The 18,638-nt window shown below is 42.2% G+C and overlaps 1 protein-coding gene across 14 annotated transcripts in view; it reads left to right on the top strand.

The window, feature by feature from the left end:
• The window catches only part of MAST4 (microtubule associated serine/threonine kinase family member 4), a 537,673-nt gene that overhangs the window by 367,999 nt on the left and 151,036 nt on the right, over positions 1-18,638 (top strand). For 2 of the 14 annotated variants that reach the window (XM_045794235.2, XM_045794233.2), the window contains exon 1: positions 10,379-11,039. The exons of the other annotated variants lie outside the window; for them this stretch is intronic. In XM_045794235.2, the coding sequence (XP_045650191.1) occupies positions 10,948-11,039 (92 nt within the window). In that variant the 5' untranslated portion in view covers positions 10,379-10,947. Of the gene's footprint in view, positions 1-10,378; positions 11,040-18,638 lie in introns of those variants that run through there. 14 annotated transcript variants of the gene reach the window in all.

The raw sequence follows: 18,638 nt of genomic DNA, 5'->3' as shown, positions 1-18,638 counted from the left end.
TAGAAGTTAGAGAAATAGAAAAATAACAGGGTGTGTGTGTGTGTGTGTGTGTGTGTGTGTGTCTGTGTGTGTGTGTCTGTGTGTGTGTGTCTGTGTCTGTGTCTGTCTGTTTTAAGCCTTACAAAATAATGTGTATGCATCCATGAAGTCTGCTGAGTATCTCTGATATACTCAGAGGCCTACACAGATGAATAGAAACTATCCTTGTATCCAGAGCACTTAAAGCCTCGTGCAGAATTGGCCCTGTAGACAATTGTGCTCTAGTAAAATGACTGCTCTAAAAGAGGCATGTGTATGTATAAAGTTCATTCGAGATCCAGGAGGAAAACCTCTCAGGTCTGCAAGACAAAGTCAGGATGACTTAGCTGGAGAGATGACCTTACATCTCTCACTTGAAAGATGAGCTGAAGTTTTCCAGGCAGAGGAGATGGAAATTCTAGGAACAGGGAACAGGATGTGCAAAGGCAATGAGGCAATGAGGTATGGTAGAGCTCCTGCGTCTGGGGAGTTGGGAGTAATTCACTATTTCTGACAAGTACGTACTTTTTTATTATTGGAGCATAAACCACAAGGGGACGTGTGTCAGAGGATGAGGCAGGAGCAATAAGGGACTGTATTCATAAAGTGTTCTATTTACAGAGGTTTTGATTTTCCTATGAAGAACCTCTCCAACTCTAATGTGTAGAAGACCCCCTGGGGTACTTTGGTGGAATGTAGATTCCTGGGCTTCGTGCCCAGAAATCCTCAGTCCATGGGTTTGGAGAAACCTCCTCAAATCTGCACTCCAGGCAGTTCATCGATGGTGGGACAGAAACTGTACTTGTTGCTAGAACAGTGGGGAACCACTGAATTTTCTTTCACGGGAGGAAGGGTCAAATGATTGTGTGCACACGTTAGGGCTGGCGGCTTTGGAGGAATAGTTTGGAGTGGGGAGGAGGAGGACATTTTAGGAATCCAGGCAAGAAGTAATGAAAGCCTTTGACCAGGGGGGCCCGTACAATGTGAAAATCTGCTCTCTCTCTTTTTTTTTTTTTTAACTTTGTGTATAGTGAGAATTTAATTTAGTTTTCTCTCACTTTCTAATTTTCCCAACTAGTGTATTTTTGTTACATTTAAGTGAGATTTTTTCCTACTCTCTTGAGTTTTCTATTTCTGCTGTGTACGTGGCATCTGGCCTTGTTTTTCTTTTATCGTTGGTGTATTAGCATCCTTTATAATTCTGTATGTGCTTCATTTGCTAAACGTCACCTGTAAAGCTCATTCTTTTTTTAAAGATTTTATTTATTTATTTAACAGAGATAGAGACAGCCAGCAAGAGAGGGAACACAAGCAGGGGGAGTGGGAGAGGAAGAAGCAGGCTCCCAGCAGAAGAGCCTGATGTGGGGCTCGATCCCATAACGCCGGGATCACGCCCTGAGCCGAAGGCAGACGCTTAACCGCTATGCCACCCAGGCGCCCCTGTAAAGCTCATTCTTACTTCACACCAATAGATATTCTTCTATCACCCATCTTCCACTATATAGGATGACATGTTTGACTGTTGCTATAGCTCTTAAACCTGGAATAACTTCTTTTTGAAAGTGTTTTGGTGAAGATTAACTTCAATATAGTTGTCTTCTATGATACATCTTACAATACATTGATTCAAAGAATGTTTTTTTGGTTGGTACCAGAAACTTGGTCTGTGCCTTTTGGTCCTCATAATCCAGCTAAGTAAAGACAGTAAAATCTAAATTATCTAGCATCATGGGAAATAAGAAGTTTGTGTTTGCTGTGGAGAGGGAAGAGGTAATCCCAAATTACAGCTCATATAATATTTTGAAATTAGGAACATCTTTTTTACTGCATGCATGTTGGCCAATATTAAAATAGAGCTTGCTCTGTCAAAGTAAATGATTTTGGGGGCACTTGGGTGGATCAGTTGGTTAAGCATCTGCCTTTGGCTCAGGTCATGTTCCCAGGGTCCTGGGATCAAGCCCTGCATTGGGCTCCCTGCTCATCGGGGAGTCTGCTCTCCCTCTGCCCCCCCCCCCCACTAGTATGCTCGCGCGCTCTCTCTCTTTCTGTCAAATAAAATATTTTTTAAAAAAGTAAATGTTCTGAGCAATGAAAGAAGAAAGTCTTCATGTACAGCACAATGAAATATTTCTGGAATTCAGAATTGGTCACATAAAATGCACAGCCTGACCAGTCTGCAAATAACAACATATATATTCAACCCAAAACACAGCCCTTTATGGATTTATAACCCAGTCAGCTTTGAAAATACCCATTTGCCCAGTTGCCATAGACAGGTAAGGATTTATGTGTAGAAACAGCTATTTTTCATTTTTATATTCTGAAATTCCCGGGAGTAGGAAAGACTTCATTTTTAAAGCAATGTTCGTATTTCTAAGGTTTTTAGAGCTTTTACATTTGCATTTTATTTTGTCAAAAGATGCCAATCCAATTTTATGAAAATGTCCATGTAAAAGTGTATCGTTTTAAGTTTATAAACTCTTCTCAGTATTCTAAAATTCGCAGGAATGTGAACTTTCAGGTCATTGTAAAAGGACTGTCAGATATATGGCTTCTGGGATTGGAGGGGTTTTTTTCCTAATTAAAAATAATAGGACTCATTGTAAAAAAAAAAAATACACACACACATGCACGCACATATATATGTATAAAAGAATAAAATCAAACATAATTCCACATTTATGGATGGCCACTAAAAATACTTCATATAATTCTGTTTTTGTATTCATATACATTCACATATATTATAAGCAAGTTATATCATTACTGCTCCATTTGTTTTCTGTTTTTTTTTTCTTTTTAACACATTTCAGGAGCATTTCCCATTATGTATGCTTTACAAATGTGGTCTTAGTTTCCTATGGCTACTGTAATGAATTATGATAAGCTAAATGGTTTCCAACAATATATATTTATTCTCCTAGAGTTTTAGGGTTCAGAAGTCTGAAATCAGTTTCACTGGGCTAAAGTCAGGGTGTCTGCAGGGCTGAGCAGCCTCCAGAAACAGTAAGGGAAAAGGTGTTTTCTTGACTTTTCCAGCCTCTTTCTAGAGCTGCATTCTGTGCATTCCTCTCATTCCTTCCTCCATCTTCAAAGCCAGCCTGGTAGCATCGTGCTTGTGTCACAATGCCTTATTTTATAGTCAAATCTCCCTCTGCTTCCCTCTTAAAAAAGCCACTTACTACATTTAGGGCCCACCCTTATAATTTAGGAAAATCTTCCATCTCAAGACCCTAAATTTAATCACATCTTCAAAATTCCTCTGGACACACTAGCTAACATATTCACAGGCTCCAGGGATTAGAAGCTGGGTATCTTTGGAATCTATTATTCTATCTTTATTGGTTTTAAAAGTATTTTATTTTATGGCTACGTCAGTATTTACTAGCATTTGCCCTAATAAAGTTACATTTATTAACATCATTAACATGTTGTACGTTTGGTTTTTGTCACCCATATTGTGCAATTATAAGGAATTCTGAGATTAATTTCCATATGCATGAATGTTTGTGTATACAGTTGGTTATATTTGTGTAAGTTCCAGGATGTCAGTTTATAGTTAAAATGTATATTTGTATGTGTATATTATATGTATATGTATGTAGCAGACTTATATGTGTATGTCTGTGTAGACATGATGTATGTGTTGGTATGTATGTTTTCATTCTCCAGATAGCTGTCCAGATAGTTAGTAGAGAGGACTTACATCCTTGTGCTCTCACCAGCATTGATGGTATTTTATTTTCATCTTGGCCACTTAAATAGGTAAAAATATTTAATTGATGCTTTGATTGCATTTCTACAAGAATAGTTAGATTGAACACTTTTCATTCTAAACATTATATTTGTTCTGTGAATTAATATTTCTTTTAAAATATTTGTTGGTAATGGAAATGACATAACTTATAGATATATATACTAAGGCTTGCTTGAGAACTCCTTGGCTAAAATATTTTGTGTCTTCCCTAAAATAATAGCGTCTGATTTGTGGAATAATGTGAATCAACTTGAACAGTGGAATAAAATTCTGGCTGTTAGCAGAAGCACATTGTTTCTAGCTCAGTCTATCTATGCTCCCTGTGTGGTACTTTTGATGGAAACTCATCTCTTATTTTAGTGGGATAATTTTCCATAACTTTAGATGTCTGACCTGGAAAAATATTCAAGAAAAGAAGAACTGATAAATTAACTTTAATCTTACATTACAGAAAGTTCTTAGTGTCAGCTACTAAAGGCCTAAATATAACTACCCTGACCCACTTAAACCAAATTGACACTTGTGATAATTGCACTGTAATTCATGCTCAGGAACCGGATAAGAAATGATGAACCTTAGACCCAAGCTTCTGGACCAAGAAACTCCATGTCCTTGAAGTTAATTCCAGATTGAGAGACTAATGCAATGATTACTAACTGGGGGTCACTGTTACAGTCAAAAAGTATTTAGCATTTCATATAAACTAATTATATATATAATATGTATATATTATATGTGTATATATCATATATATACATATATACACATTATGTATATGTGTATAATATATATAATAATTATATATGTGTGTGTGTATATATGTATGTATACATACATGAAACTATATATGCGTGGTCTCTATTTTCTGAGATTTTGAAATCTGAGACAATAGACCTGAATAGGTACAGCAATGGAGTCATGAAATTCAGGAGGAATAGATTGAAAAAAGCCTTTTAAAACAGTACAAACTGAGTCTTCAAAATATCAGGATTCTATACCTGACTTTGCTATCAAGTATCATTTTAACCCTGAGCAAATCTTTTCTTTTTTTCCTTTCCTCCCTTCTCTCAACATTCATCCAAATGATTGTGTTGAGGATTTGAAGATGAAGGGGCCGGAGCCCTTCTCTCAATGAGCTCTTATTCCAATGGTAATTGATCTGCAAACAAACAGATTTTTATTTTGATGCAGTGGGAGAACCTTTTCTCTGCAGGAGCTCTCAGGACCAGAGGCCAGTAGAGGGATACTCAGCCTGGTGGGGATAGGAACCTCAAAGGAAAGCTGCCTAGCACAAGTGGCCAGAAGTTTGGTCTTAAAGTAAGATAGGAGTTAGCCTTCCTATTTGTGAGATGAGGGGTCTGATCTCCAAGCCTTGTTTTCTGCTCCAAAATTGGATTGCTTAGTTCTGTTACAGGCCACTACTCTGCGTCACTTAATTGGGGGATTTTCCAGACAGCTGGTTGAGAATGGAGTGACACATTCATCTCTGGTTCCCTCTCTGTCATCTCCTGTAGGATGACCCTTGCAGCAGTCCTGTAAGGATGATAGACCTTTTCTATCCACTTTCTCTCGCAGGGGATAGAGCTCTGTCAGACTGAGTGTGCACCTTCTCCCAGGAGCTTCTCTTGTTGGTAAGCCAGAGAATAGAGTGCTAGGGTGATGTGCTTGCACGCAGTACTGATGGAACCCAACCCGGTCCTGTGTGCTGGGCTGTCACCATGCACGTTCTACTCCACTGCTCTAGCCTACCCATCAAGGAGTCACCAGTGTGGGAGATATGTACTTCATTGTCTGTGTTTATCTGTTCTCTCCTCTTGGATTTTTTTAAGTTATTGGTTAATTGCTACATTTCCTGAGCCAATGATTCTCCTAGAATCTAAGGAGTACCTGAGGAATATGTTATGTTCTCTTCCCATTCTAGCCAGTCTCCAGCCTGTCCTTTGCTCTCTCGGACCTTATCCTTCAGCCAGTCCTTGGGGATTATGCAGTTCTCTGCTCAGCCTGTCAAGAAATAGAAATCGGTCTTATTGTGTTTGCTTTGTTTTACCTCCTCTATAAATGTGAATCTACCTTGTGATAGTGTTTAAACTTTTTTGTTTGTATTCCAAGGATGATGTAACCTTACTTATTATCCATCTCTTGGTATCAGGCATTCACATCTATCCCTACATGTTAATTTTCATTTATCTTTTTTATCTTGTTTCATAGTTTGGTAATGTGAGCAAAAAAATTGTTTAGTAACACTAGGAGAGTTTTCTTTCAAGCTGCTCCACTTTGATGCAACTTTCTTCACATCCCTAGCTCAGCCTTTAAGCTTTATTTCTTAAGATGTACCGTGATTACAAGGATGGCTTATTCAGGATGGGCAATTTGCTGTTCTTCTACCCTTAAATTCGCAAGGCAGCATTTAGTATGTGACCAAAGTAGACCTGTAGGTATGGGCAGAATTAGGGAAGTAGTCACTTCTAGGTGCTATAAAATGGGATTGGATAGAGATCAAAGTTAGTTTATGGCGCAGTCCCCAGAGGAGGCCAGGGTCAGGTAGAATACATTTGGAAACTCAGTATCAACACCACTTTTCATAGTGACTTCTCACTGGAATTGGCCTTGTGCCCTGAGTGTCAGTACAGGGAGCTGAAGCTTCCCGGGCTACATACCTGCATTAGAAGCTTAGTCTCCCAGTGTATAAGTTCAGGGAAGGCTCCAGGGATATTATCTGCAACATTGTTCTGTGTAGGGTGGGAGAAAACCCTAGTGAGTGGGCATGGGGCAGAGGGTGGGAAGTGGATGGGAGAATTCAAGTCAGGGAAAAGAACATGGAATTCTTTGTATATAGGAGGGGGTGAACAATGAAGATTTTTTTTTTTTTAAAGATTTTATTTATCTATTCGACAGAGATAGAGACAGCTAGCAGAGAGGGAACACAAGCAGGGGGAGTGGGAGAGGAAGAAGCAGGCTCATAGCGGAGGAGCCTGATGTGGGGCTCGATCCCATAGGGCCGGGATCACGCCCTGAGCCGAAGGCAGACGCCTAACCGCTGTGCCACCCAGGCGCCCCAACAATGAAGAATTTGACCCATTCTTAAGTACTCATTTCATTCTAAGCCAGCATTTTAGTAGCGTGACAAGTTTATTTTTCATTGTCATTTACCTTTCTTATAAAAACAATGGCTCATAATATCATCTGATTAAACGAGTGAGCATTCTGGATCACAAAGCTTGTCCATTACTGTGTAGGCTCAGTTATTGTGCAATAAGTAGAAAATCTTGCTGAATCTCTGTATATTGACTTAGACCAGCTATAGTCTTAAGAATTTCCAATTACCTCAATTTTCTTTTAGTTCTGTAGCCAGTTTCACTGTACTTGGAACTAAACTATACTCTAGTTTTTGCCCATATAATTATTTTGTCTGCAGGAAAATGTCAGTAGTTCTGACAATTTTAATTCTTGTGTTTGCTGACTGCATTATCTTCTGAATCATAGGTTCCCAAATCAAGTCAAACAGGTTAGAAGACAAGTTACACTTGGGTGTCACACCTACTCTTATCTTAAACGAATGTGGGAATGCATCAGCCACTTTCACTGTGTTAAGTAGTTCATTTCTGGCTTTTCATGCACTTTACCTATTTTTATTTTTTCCTTTTGGATACAACCCAAATTTTCCCAAGCCTCCTAAGTGAAAAAACAGGTTAAAGTATATGTAGCTTTAAAAAAAATTGTCTTTACCCATCCCTTTGAAAATCTGCAGGGTGAATTACCCTGAATGTACGGAGTAGAGATGTAATGACATCTGCTCACTGGCCAGGCTATTTATCAATCAAGAGAAGAAAAAAAATGTTTTATGTACTTATTTACCCATTTTAGTTATCATTGTTATGGGCATTGCCTAAATACTAGGGCTTTTCTGGAAGATATAGAACACAGGAGTTGGGAGCTACAGAGTCATTAGTTCTTAGGACCATCCAGAACTTGAATTCTATGCACTGCATCTCCTTCAAGTTACCTCTACTCAGACACTCTTATAGGACATCCTGTCTTGGCCTTTCAGCCCTTTTCATCTTTGGATCCAAAGACTCTTCCACATAGTAGTTATTTCAGTATTCAAGGACCACTGTCAAGCTCCCAGAATGTTCTCTTTCTGCACATTGAACACAGAGGTTCTTCACCATGTATATGGCACACTCTCATATCTCTTTTCACCATCTTGCTGGTTCTTCTCTGGGCAGCCTCTAATACATAATTTTCCCTCTTAAACTTGAATACCTATAACTGAGCACAGAATTATTCCCTGGGCTTCCCTTTGGGGTTGGAGATGGTGGGTGGGACCCAAAGAGAGTTTCTCTTAGTTTCGGTTGTGATGTTTCTTAGAGCAATGTTAAGACATGATGAATGATAGTACTTCTGTTTTCAGTGTTACGGTGCGTAGATAAAAATAAGTCAATTCTTTAGAACTTCAAAGTGTCTTCATGGGATTCGTCAGAAGTTAAGATTCTTTGAAAAAAAATCAGTTGACCTGCTAATACTGATAATTCCAGGGCATATGAAGAGAAACCCAAGCATCTGAAACCCATTCAAAAACTATTTACTAACTACTTATATAAATCAGGAACCACCAGACTTTGGAAATAGAGAAATCAGTAAAACACGACTGCAGCTTGAGGAACTCACAGCCTGCTAGGGAAGACAGCAGTAAACAGTTTGTTTACACCTCAGCGTAAGCAGTGTGTCCAGCACCACAGTGAAGGCAAGTTCTTGCCACCATGAAAGTGGAGGGCACGGTGTGGGGTGCCCTGTGCTCTATTCCTACCCTCTCAGCATTGTGTTCTTTTAACCTCTGCATATTGCTGACATTTATGTGCAGTGTGTTCTAAACACTGCTTATAGGGGCTTATATATATCATCTCCTTTGTGTGTGTTGATCTCTTAAAGTTAGGTCCTATCATGTGCCCCCCAAAATGGGGAAAATGGGCAGAGAGTAAGTTACTTGTCTTAATTCACAGTAATTGTTGGATCCAGAATTCAGACCCAAGTGTTTTGCTCTTAACCAATGTTCTGTGCTACCTTTCTCAGAGGGAGGCTTTATTTAGGGCAGTAGTAGTTCTCAGCCAGGGGTGATTTTGCCCCCTAAGAAACATTTGGCAATGTCTGTAGACACTTTAGATTGTCACAACTGGCATCTTGTGGGTAGAGGTCAAGGATCTGCTAAACGTCCTCCAATGTACAAGACAACCCCCAGAACAAAGAATTATCCAGTCTCACGTGTCCAAGTACTGAGGTTGACAGACGGCTCTGGAGCACGGGTAGAACTGTGTTTGTGTCAGCCTTTAAAAAATACCCTTTTCAGTCCTTAAAAACATTTAAAAAAAATGGCTTGGTATGGAGCAAAACATACTGAACCAAGTTCCTAAGTGTCTGGTGAAGTGTATTTTGTCACTTGTTAAATTGAGAAAATATTGCCGCCTTTGTCTGTCTTAGTAGATACCAAGGATCTGAGGAGGCTCAGTGAGAATCTTAGGAGATAACGTGTAAGAAAGCCCTGTAAAATAATTATTACCAGAAATTCCTAGAGTCCTTGGGGTGAAAATATCTCCGGAGTCATAAGAATTAGATAAAGAGGATTCCAAAGTGCACTTCTGTTCTTTGTTTTTTACCCCTTCCCTTTGTCAGCTGACCCCTCTTCCCCTTGTCACTCTATTTCTGTAAGCAAGTATGTTTCCAGTATTTAGTAGGTGAACTAAACCATTTTTTATGAGTTTTTTTTTTTATTAAAATCTTGTAAAATTTAGTATCTCTCCCCCTCTTACACCAGATTTAAGGCAGCTAATTTCAATTCTAATCTTTTTCCTTCATAGACTTTCACACAGCATTTGTTGGTCTGGGGAGTTATTTGAATACCATGCCTTTCTTCAAGATGAACAACAGTAGCATGGATTCAACCTTCCCTTTCATTCCCTCCAACTTTGAACACACGTGGAAGGGAAATAATTGAGCATTTGTTTTAAAAATGCCAGGTAGTGGCTTTACAGGTAGTAGCTGACCATTCCCTGGCTATGTTTGTAGCCCATGAAGCCAAACAGCTGTGCCTGTCGTAATTCATCAAATGGATGTAAACTCATAAATATAGTTGACTGACGTTTTCGGCGAGTGTGGCATCCCATTGGCGTGCTTTTCCTGCAAACAGCGTCTGGGTAAAGAGTAATTACTCACTTCCTAGGAGTGTTTTCATGGTGATCCATTCTGCAGTGAATCACAGACCAGCCTTCAGGTGTGCGCTGCGCTCACTTCACCGAGTGTTGGCCGCGGCTGGATTTATTTATTTATTTGAGGGGAATGATCCATCTGGGGCTGCAAGCTGGGGGCGCGGCGCAGGCGGAGGATGCTGGGGTCGGAGCTGCTCTAGGGTTCGCGCGCGGGGCCCCGCCGGCCCCCTTTCCCATGAGGCCCCGCTCCCGGGGGAGTGTCTGCCGGTGGGGAACCCCCCCGCCCCCCAACCCCTGGCCGCGGAGGCCGCACAAAGGTGTCCTGTTCAAGTCCGCCTGTAGGCCAGCTTTCTAAAAGTGCTTTTAAGTTTCTTTCTTTCTTTCTTTTTTTTTTTTTTTTTTTTTTTTGCAAAGGGGGAGAAGAAGCGCTTTTTGTATTTCAGTTCTTTTCCTTGTATGTAGATACCAAAAGGAAACTCGGCACTGGGCATGTTCGGATGTTGAATGGTTTGCTGATAAGCAACAGCCTCCCGGAACCAAAGACTTAAAATAGTCGTTCCCCCCCCACCCCCCACAGGAACTGCAAATGGTATCTGCCAAACAGATGACAAAGTACCTTGGACTGAATCACACACAGACAGCATTTTGTGCAGAACGCACGGCCCAACTCTTGTAATTACTGTTTATAGCTGCCCAGGGCTGACCAGGAGAGGGCAAACCCAAGAGGAAATAAGTTTCCTGAACCTTGGAGAAATGGCTGTGTGTTAATTAAAGGCTAGGACGGGTACTTTTCAGACGGACTCCCAAGTTGTTCTTGAGATCACAGTTCACAGCACGTTTCCTCTGGAGGGAGCGAGTAGATAATTAGGATTTTTTTCTTTTTCTTTTTCTTTTTTTTTTTTCCGTTTTACCGCCCCCTCCCTGGTTTGGCCTTATGGCCTTGAACCCACAGTGAATTGAAGAGAGAAAGAAATGGATATGTCTGACCCCAATTTTTGGACTGTGCTCTCAAACTTTACTTTGCCTCATTTGAGGAGTGGGAACAGGCTTCGGCGAACACAAAGGTAAAAAACGCGGGGATTCTTTGCCTGGAGAGGGAATGTGTTGGCTTCAGAGGCAGCCCGACTGCCCAAGCCCCTTAGCAGCTGGGGTTTTGTTTACTGGGCGACAGTTTGAAAAGTTTCTACCCTGCCAGGGGGGCACTGTTTCAGGGATTCTGTCATTCTTGTGGATTTCCTATGTGATCCTGCTTGCCTGTGCTTCTGGAGTTGTTCTTTTGAAATGTGGGTGAGGAGGGGACGAGTTGAGAGTGGAGGGGGGAGGAAAGGGGGAGGAGGATAGATACTTTGTCTCTGATCTGATAGGATTCATCAGGCTTCCTTCACTCAGGCACCAGAGGCTTCTGCTTCTCTTTGTAGAGCCTTTCAGATGTTCCCTTCTATTAAATATTTGACCTTTATAAGATGCAGATGTGCAGTGCCAAGATAGCTCAAGTTTGCCCGTTTCATATTGTCTGCTTAAAAGAGACAGGCCTGCATAACTTTGCCATTTCGTTTTTTTACTGGTTTGCTGACATTTATTCCTAATACAGGCTGGCCTTTTCATTTTGTAGCATCTTTGACAGAATAGGTGGAGGACAAGAGAATTTTAAAATCAGGATGAAGCTGGTGGCAGAAGTGAAAGGCAGTTTCACTTTTGCTGACACTCAGATTGAGAGACTATGATTTTAAAGGGGAGTGTTTCTTTTCTCTCCACATGGTGCCCAGCGCAGAAAGGTGGCATTGTGATTTTAGAGGGGCATGCCTTCTGAGTTGCATAACTATATGTTCATGGTTTTTCTTCACAACTTGACTTGCACGTCCCCGTGAACGTGTTCAAGAGCAATGGTGCGGTCACATAAACAGGATGCTGGCTATCAGATTGCGAGCTTCAAAATCCAGTGTTTAAAGAACACGAGAAAACGGTGTATTCTCTTTGTTATATCTATAACTTTGTGTAGCATGAATGCAGAGAGCTCATACTTTGGAAAACTTAGTAAATTTTCCTTCCGAAATTTCCCATGGTATTTCTTAGATTTCAGAAGCATCCTGGAATACTCTGTATGCACACGTGCAAATATACACCTAGAAAACACACACACCTCTGGCTGATACTGAGTAGACTTTAAAGTCATACTTACTTTAATATATCTTGAACAGCGTTGGTCCCATGAAACCATGTTAGAGTCTAGATTTAAATAAGGTTAACTAGGCTTTCCTTGTTCAGCTCTATGTGTTCAGAGACGTGATCTTTAGGTATTGGTCATTTTTATTCAAGATGTGTCAGCCATGCCTCTCCCCCCCCCAGCAAAATAAACGCAACTAGTGAGTTGAAGAAGTAATGCTGTCTACGAACAAGACCGCGACTTTCGTGGCAGTACATTCTATAACTTCTTACCTTTCAAGTTTGTCAGGAGCTCTGAAATATTTGAGTGGTGTGGTCCTGACTATGATGCAGTCTCTACTCTCACCTGAAGCCACTTCTCAAAGAGATTGGGCTGCTCTGGCATCGCACCTGTGTGTCTGGACCTGAAAAGTGTTTGGAGCCTTTCTTTGCCCCATCTACCTGTTGACAATGTTACTGAGAGAATTCTCAGGCTAGTCTGACCCTGACTTTCCAGCCCAGGGCATTCCAATCCAGAACACTGCAATTCACACAGCTCACACTGGCAGAGAGCCCCAATTCTAAGTTCCTTCTTCAGAACTGAAGTAACTTAGGCTCTTCCCAGCAAAGTGAGAGAGTGTGGGAGGCCTTTCCCCACTCCCCAAGTCATGGACCTGTTTTTTCAGTTCCATGAAACAGGAAAGGGGGTGGATTTTCTTCCCTCCCTTCTATTAGTGGAGGTTGTCCCAGCCTGTTTGTGACTGGGGATTTCCAGGAACCTCGGAGTTTGGAGATACGTTTCCTGAAGATCATCTCTACGTACATCTACTTATTATTGGTCTCAAAGGACCAGCACTGCTTTATATTTATTATGTAGATTTGGAAACTTGAAGGGCAGGTGTCTTCCTGTCCAGGGCGGTGTATGTAGCTGTTGCGTTCTCTTATTATACAGTGATCAATTCCGGCTCTGTGTCCTTCCCTAAGGGCATGTAGCATATGCTTACGGTGGAACTCTTCCCGTCTGTGACCTCCCTTCACTGCTCTAAATCCTGTCTCCTCCTTCTACTGTCATGTTAACCCCATTCCGCACCTGGCTGATCAGGTTCCCTAAATCTGTCCGTTCAAAAGGACCTTGCCATCCTCAAGTTGTCCTTTTGCCAGTCCCATTGTGAGTGTACCCAGTGTCCAGGTGAGGACACCTGCCCTCGCCCTCAGGTGCGTCAGCTTTAGCCCTGGGAATATCTCTCCTGCCCAAGCCTAGCTTTTTTTTGCATGCTTGCTGGCTTTGTCCAACGGATCATTCATTCTACGTTTTGTTTTGTTTTGTTTTTCCTAGCTACTTGTTCTGATTCACATTGTATTTTAGAGGACTTCATCTTCACCTTTTCTTTAATATCAGCTTTTTGCATCTATCAAGAGTAAATTCAGCTTTAAGCATGTGAATGAACATCTCAGAGCTTTTTGGGGTAGGATGTGTGTACCATTTAGACAAAAGAAGGAGTGGTTGAAGGTTTCACACTCTTCCCTCAAGTCTGTATTATGGTGGACATTTTCATCATGGAAGCCTTTTTGGTTGGTTCCATCGTATTTGCCTTGCTGGTTCAGCATGGTACTGCTTTGTAGCTTTGCTCCGTCACAGGAAAACTTTGAAAGTTTCTTTTCCAACTGGGCCTACCTGGGCCTATGACTTTTAACTCCCTGGGTTCTTAGAGAGAGGATCGTACAGACCTAATCTCAGGTTTAGATTTTTACACAGTATTGAACTGACATTTCTTGTCCTGTGTCCCAAAGACAATTTATTGTTTCCTTCATTCTTTTTTGTCTTGACTGTGGCAGACAACAGGTTGTCTGGATGCACATGGACTTTGCTGTTTTGTTGGAAAACTTACATATTCCATTGGAAACAGTTTATTTTTTTATCACATTCTTTATTTTAAGGGAAATTTTCTCTTTTTAATTTTATGAAAACTTCGATAAATACTCTATAAAGTCTTGGGACGCCTGGATAGTGCAGTCGTTAGGCGTCTGCCTTCCGCTCGGCATGATCCCGACATTCCGGGATCAAGTCCCACATCGGGCTCCTCCGCTGGGAGCCTGCTTCTTTCTCTCCCACTCCTCCTGCTTGTGTTCCCTCTCTCGCTGGCTATCTCTTTAAAAATCTTTAAAAAAAATACTCTGTAAAGTCTTAAACCTTTCAAAATATCCTTTCTTTCTCTTGCCTTACTGTCATTTAAATTTCATGAATGAGTTTAAGTGACACAGTCTTAAAGTTTATACTTCTAGGGAATATTTGCATGGAAAAAACGTCATACGTTCTATCAACAAATTATTAACAAATCAAATCCAACAATGTATGAACACAGTTATACATCATGACCAGTGTATCCCAGGTATGCAAAGATGGTTCAGCACTAGAAAATCAATCAGTGTAATCTGTCACATAAATAAGGTAAGTAAGGATTATCACACGATCACATTAGTATATGCGGAAAAAGCACTTGACAGGTTCCAGTACTTGCTCATGACAAAAACTCTCAGAAAACCAGGCACAGAGGGGAACTTCATCAGCTCTATGAAGAATATCTACAAAAAACCTATAGCTAGCAGCATACTTAATACAATAGTCCCGCCATCTGTGCTTTCACTTTCTGCAGACCCCCGTCATCTGTAGTCAGCCACAGTCCAGAAGCCGATGATAGTGGCCTGAGACTAGGTCCCAGTGCCTACGACTTTCACCACACTGCATCTCATCACACATTTTATCATCTCACATCATTAGAAGAGACAGAGAGAGGCCGTATTCACCTAACTTTTATTGCAGTATGTTATAATCTATATTATTAGCTACTGTTGTTAATCTCTTACTGTGCCAGATTTATGAATTACATTTTATCATCAGTGTCTGTGTATGGGAAAAAACACAGTGTATCTATTGGGCTCAGTACTATTTGCAGTTTTAGTCATCTTGTGGGGATTTTGAAACATATCCTCTGTGAATAAGGGGAACTACTATAGTGAGAAAGTTGGAGTTTTCCTTGCTTAGGTCAGGTAGAAGGCAAAGATGTCCCATCTCATCATTTCTCTTTAACAGGAAACAGTTTCTTTTTCCATGTCTGGCTTTGTCTCCTCTGCCCCTCCATTATTTCCGCAAGGCCGACTCAGGACAGCCATTCACCTGCTGCTTTGAGGGACAGAAATCCAGGGCTGCTATATGTTACCCCTTAGGTTTATAACATTTTCCCCCTTTGGATTAAAAACATTGTGGGGAGAGGAAAGAAGATCAAGCTTCTCTCTCTCTCTCTCTCTCTTTAGGCTTCGTTTTTTTACCTACCTCACATATGTAAAGAAAGGGCTACCATTGGTCTATAAATATTGCTGCTCAGTTTTGAGGTGCAACTTTAGTTTTACTAAAGCACAGTTTAGAGATTCTAGAAGATGTTTGGTTTTTAACCTTAATGGTCAGAAATCTGTCATACTTTCATTTAGCTTCCATGACAACATCCAAATCTCAATGACAACTAAATCAAGCATCATTATCCATGCCAGTGGGCAGCTTGCGACTCGATTAATCACTTGGAGCAAGTCTCCTAATGTATTTTGCCGAGAACCCATGGGATAGAAGTTGGTCTTGGGGTTTTGTGTGTGTGTGTGTGTGTGTGTGTGTGTGTGTGTGTGTGTTTGAATTCACATTACTCAGCGGTTGCCCTGAACAGCGGTATATCCAGGAATCTTAAACTCACCGCTGCGATTGTCAGAATGTATTGAAGTTTTATGTATGCTACATCTTCTTTTCAGAAACATCTGTAGTGTTTGGTGAGTTTTTGTTTTGCTCACGAATATGTGTCTTTAAGAAGTATGGAGAATACACTAGTCTCTTGTCCTGACACATTGGGCATTATTGAATTTGTACTTACCCCTTTTACGGAAAGTCCAGTTAAATCCACATTTATTGAGCATCTATTGGGTGCCTGGGCACTGTGGCCCAAAGGTGAGTCATAGGATTGCCTTCAGTGAAGATATGGGAATGAATCATTGCAAACCAGGGCAATAGAGAAGTATTTGTGAGATACGTTATAAGCCTTAGGAGTGGTCATTGGGTAAGAGAGACTTTGGTCTCAAGGAGCCAAAATAGAGACCACATAGAAAAAACAACACCTCAGGGAGGTTTTAAAGGATAGTTTGGTAATTATCAGATAGAAGGACAGGGCCTTCCCAAAGGGCAAAAGAAATGGTGTGTACAAAGGCATAGTGGCCTTAACAGCAGAGTTCAAGGGACTATACATAGCTCAGTATTGCTGGAGCATAAAAAACCCGAAGCATAACTCAGTATTGCTGATGCATAAAGTTTGGAGAGGCAGTGTAATATACCACAGTGGTGAAGAGGATTGATCTAAAGCCAGTTCACCTGAGTTTGAATGAGATTGGGGAAGTTCATTGGACTTCAGTTGCTCTACCTATAAAACAGGGACAAGTAAATTACTTACATGGTGGTTATAAAGAGTGAAACATGTTCATGTGTGTAAAATGGCTAATGCAACGGCTGGCACATAAAAACTCTGCAAATACTGAGTATTCACATTGTTTCTGTCATTACAACAAGGGGATGAGTAGGGGGCGATGAGGCTAAGGACGAGAGTTGAGGCACTTGATATTTGTGGGCGCTTGCTTGGCCTTTACCCAAAGAGTGAAGGCATGTCTGGCAACACTGGGGAGTTTAGGTCTGGGAGCGAAGGGTGAGACCTGGAAACCAATTAATGTTATTGCTGTATGCTGCCTAAAGGGTTTTGGAGATCTGACCAAGGAATATGGTGAGATTGTCACTTTGAGAGACACTGAGGATATAAATGATCAAAGTTGATGAGCCATTGGCTCTGAGAGACAAGGAAACATTTCACAGTGGCCCTGGGGGTTTTGACCTGGGGGACCAGGGAGATGAGTGAACTACCTATACGTGCAAGAGTGGGGGAAGGGAAGACAAAAGAAGTTGTACTCATTCCTTTGATTCCCAGAAGTCTAGTTAATCTACATTTACTGAGCATCTTATGGATACTGAATACCATGGAACATACATTCCTTCACTCCCAAGAGTCACAGCACCAATATCCATGCTGGGCAGGGACTATAATGGTGCACAAGACAGAGTGTTTGGGCCTTGCAAAGAAACACGCATCTAAATAAGTCAATTGCCCGATGGTGGTCTGTGTTCCAAAGGCTATAGGCAGGTGTTGAGAAGGGTCACAGTGTGGGGGGGCTACTTTAGATAATGTGGTCAGCGAGTGTCATTGATCAGGAGACCTAAAAGATGGGAAGGAGCCGTTGGTGGGGAGTATTTGGGGCAGGCGTCTGGGAAGGGTAAAGGCTCTGAGGCAGGAAGGAAAGAACCACCAGGCTAGCAGTTGGATGTGAGGGTTCAGGGCACCGGGGAGGCTGGATCAGAAATAATAAGCTTGAGAGTCATCATTAGGACCATCTGAGACCTGTGTTAGATTAATCTGTGGGAGAATAAGGATGCCCCATTTAAGGAGTGGGCTGAGATGCAGGTGGGCACAAGGAAGGAGGCCTGGGGAGAGTCTGGTACAAAGGAAGCCACACAGTGTTCTCAGAGAGATCCCAAGAGGAGGCCGGGCAGTGCTGTCACTCCACAGGGAGACAGAAGGACAACAGGGAAGGCGGGGTGACATCAGCATGAACAGCAGCAGCCTTGATGGGGTAGGAGGGGTGCGGGCGAGGCCGAGGAGCGGGGCAACAGCCGTGAAGTGAGGAATGGCAGACCATGGGTGGTAACTACTCTCTGTGGGTAGCTGACTACAGTGGTGACACATCATTGTGGCCTAGCTCCTGCACATTCACAGCTGGCCTGCCAGCTCTCCTCCCTGAATCATATCCCCTTACTCACTGTTGCTCACTTTATTGTCTGCTTCATCGCCCAAACGGGCAATGACAGTTTCCTTTTCACCACCTCGCTGGAAGCTCAGGCTCTGTCCACAGCCTTATGAGTCTCTCCTTTCTAAGAGCTGTGACTTCAGCTCACTGGCCCTGAGTGCCTCTGGCTACCTCCCCACCGCCGCCCAACACTTTGTCTCCTCCCGAGCTTGACCCCTGACTCTCCCCGAAGCCTGTTCCACAGGGGGCTGAAACCTAGCTCACTGCCTGGCCTCTTTTCAGGCTCTCCACGCCTGACCTGCAGGCTCAGCCCCTCCCCGAGCCTCTGTACCCATTTCCTCCCACTCCGTGCTCTGCCCAAGCCTGTTTCCTAACTGCTTTCTTTCATCCCTCTCCTTTCTTCCAGCTCCAGACTGTGTTTTCTGCAGGTGGGACGGGCCTGCCTGTCACTGCAGGACTCACCCTTCAGTCTGCCTCTTAGGGTTAGCCCCAGCACTGGTAGTTTCCCGTGAAACCCTCACTCACGGGTCCTCCTCCCCCAGCCTAGTAAGGGGTGCGCGGAGGGAAGAGGAGAAAGCTGAGACCCCAGGCCAGGAGCTTCCCACAGCTCTCTGAGCGCTGTCTGGGCAGAGCCTGGC

Source organism: Ursus americanus, chromosome 5 (genome assembly GCF_024610735.1).
Source record: "Ursus americanus isolate L20-20 chromosome 5, mUrsAme1.1.p, whole genome shotgun sequence".
NCBI classification, from domain to species: domain Eukaryota; kingdom Metazoa; phylum Chordata; class Mammalia; order Carnivora; family Ursidae; genus Ursus; species Ursus americanus.
Note: the sequence above shows the minus strand (reverse complement) of the source record. Positions and strands in the feature narration are given on the sequence as shown.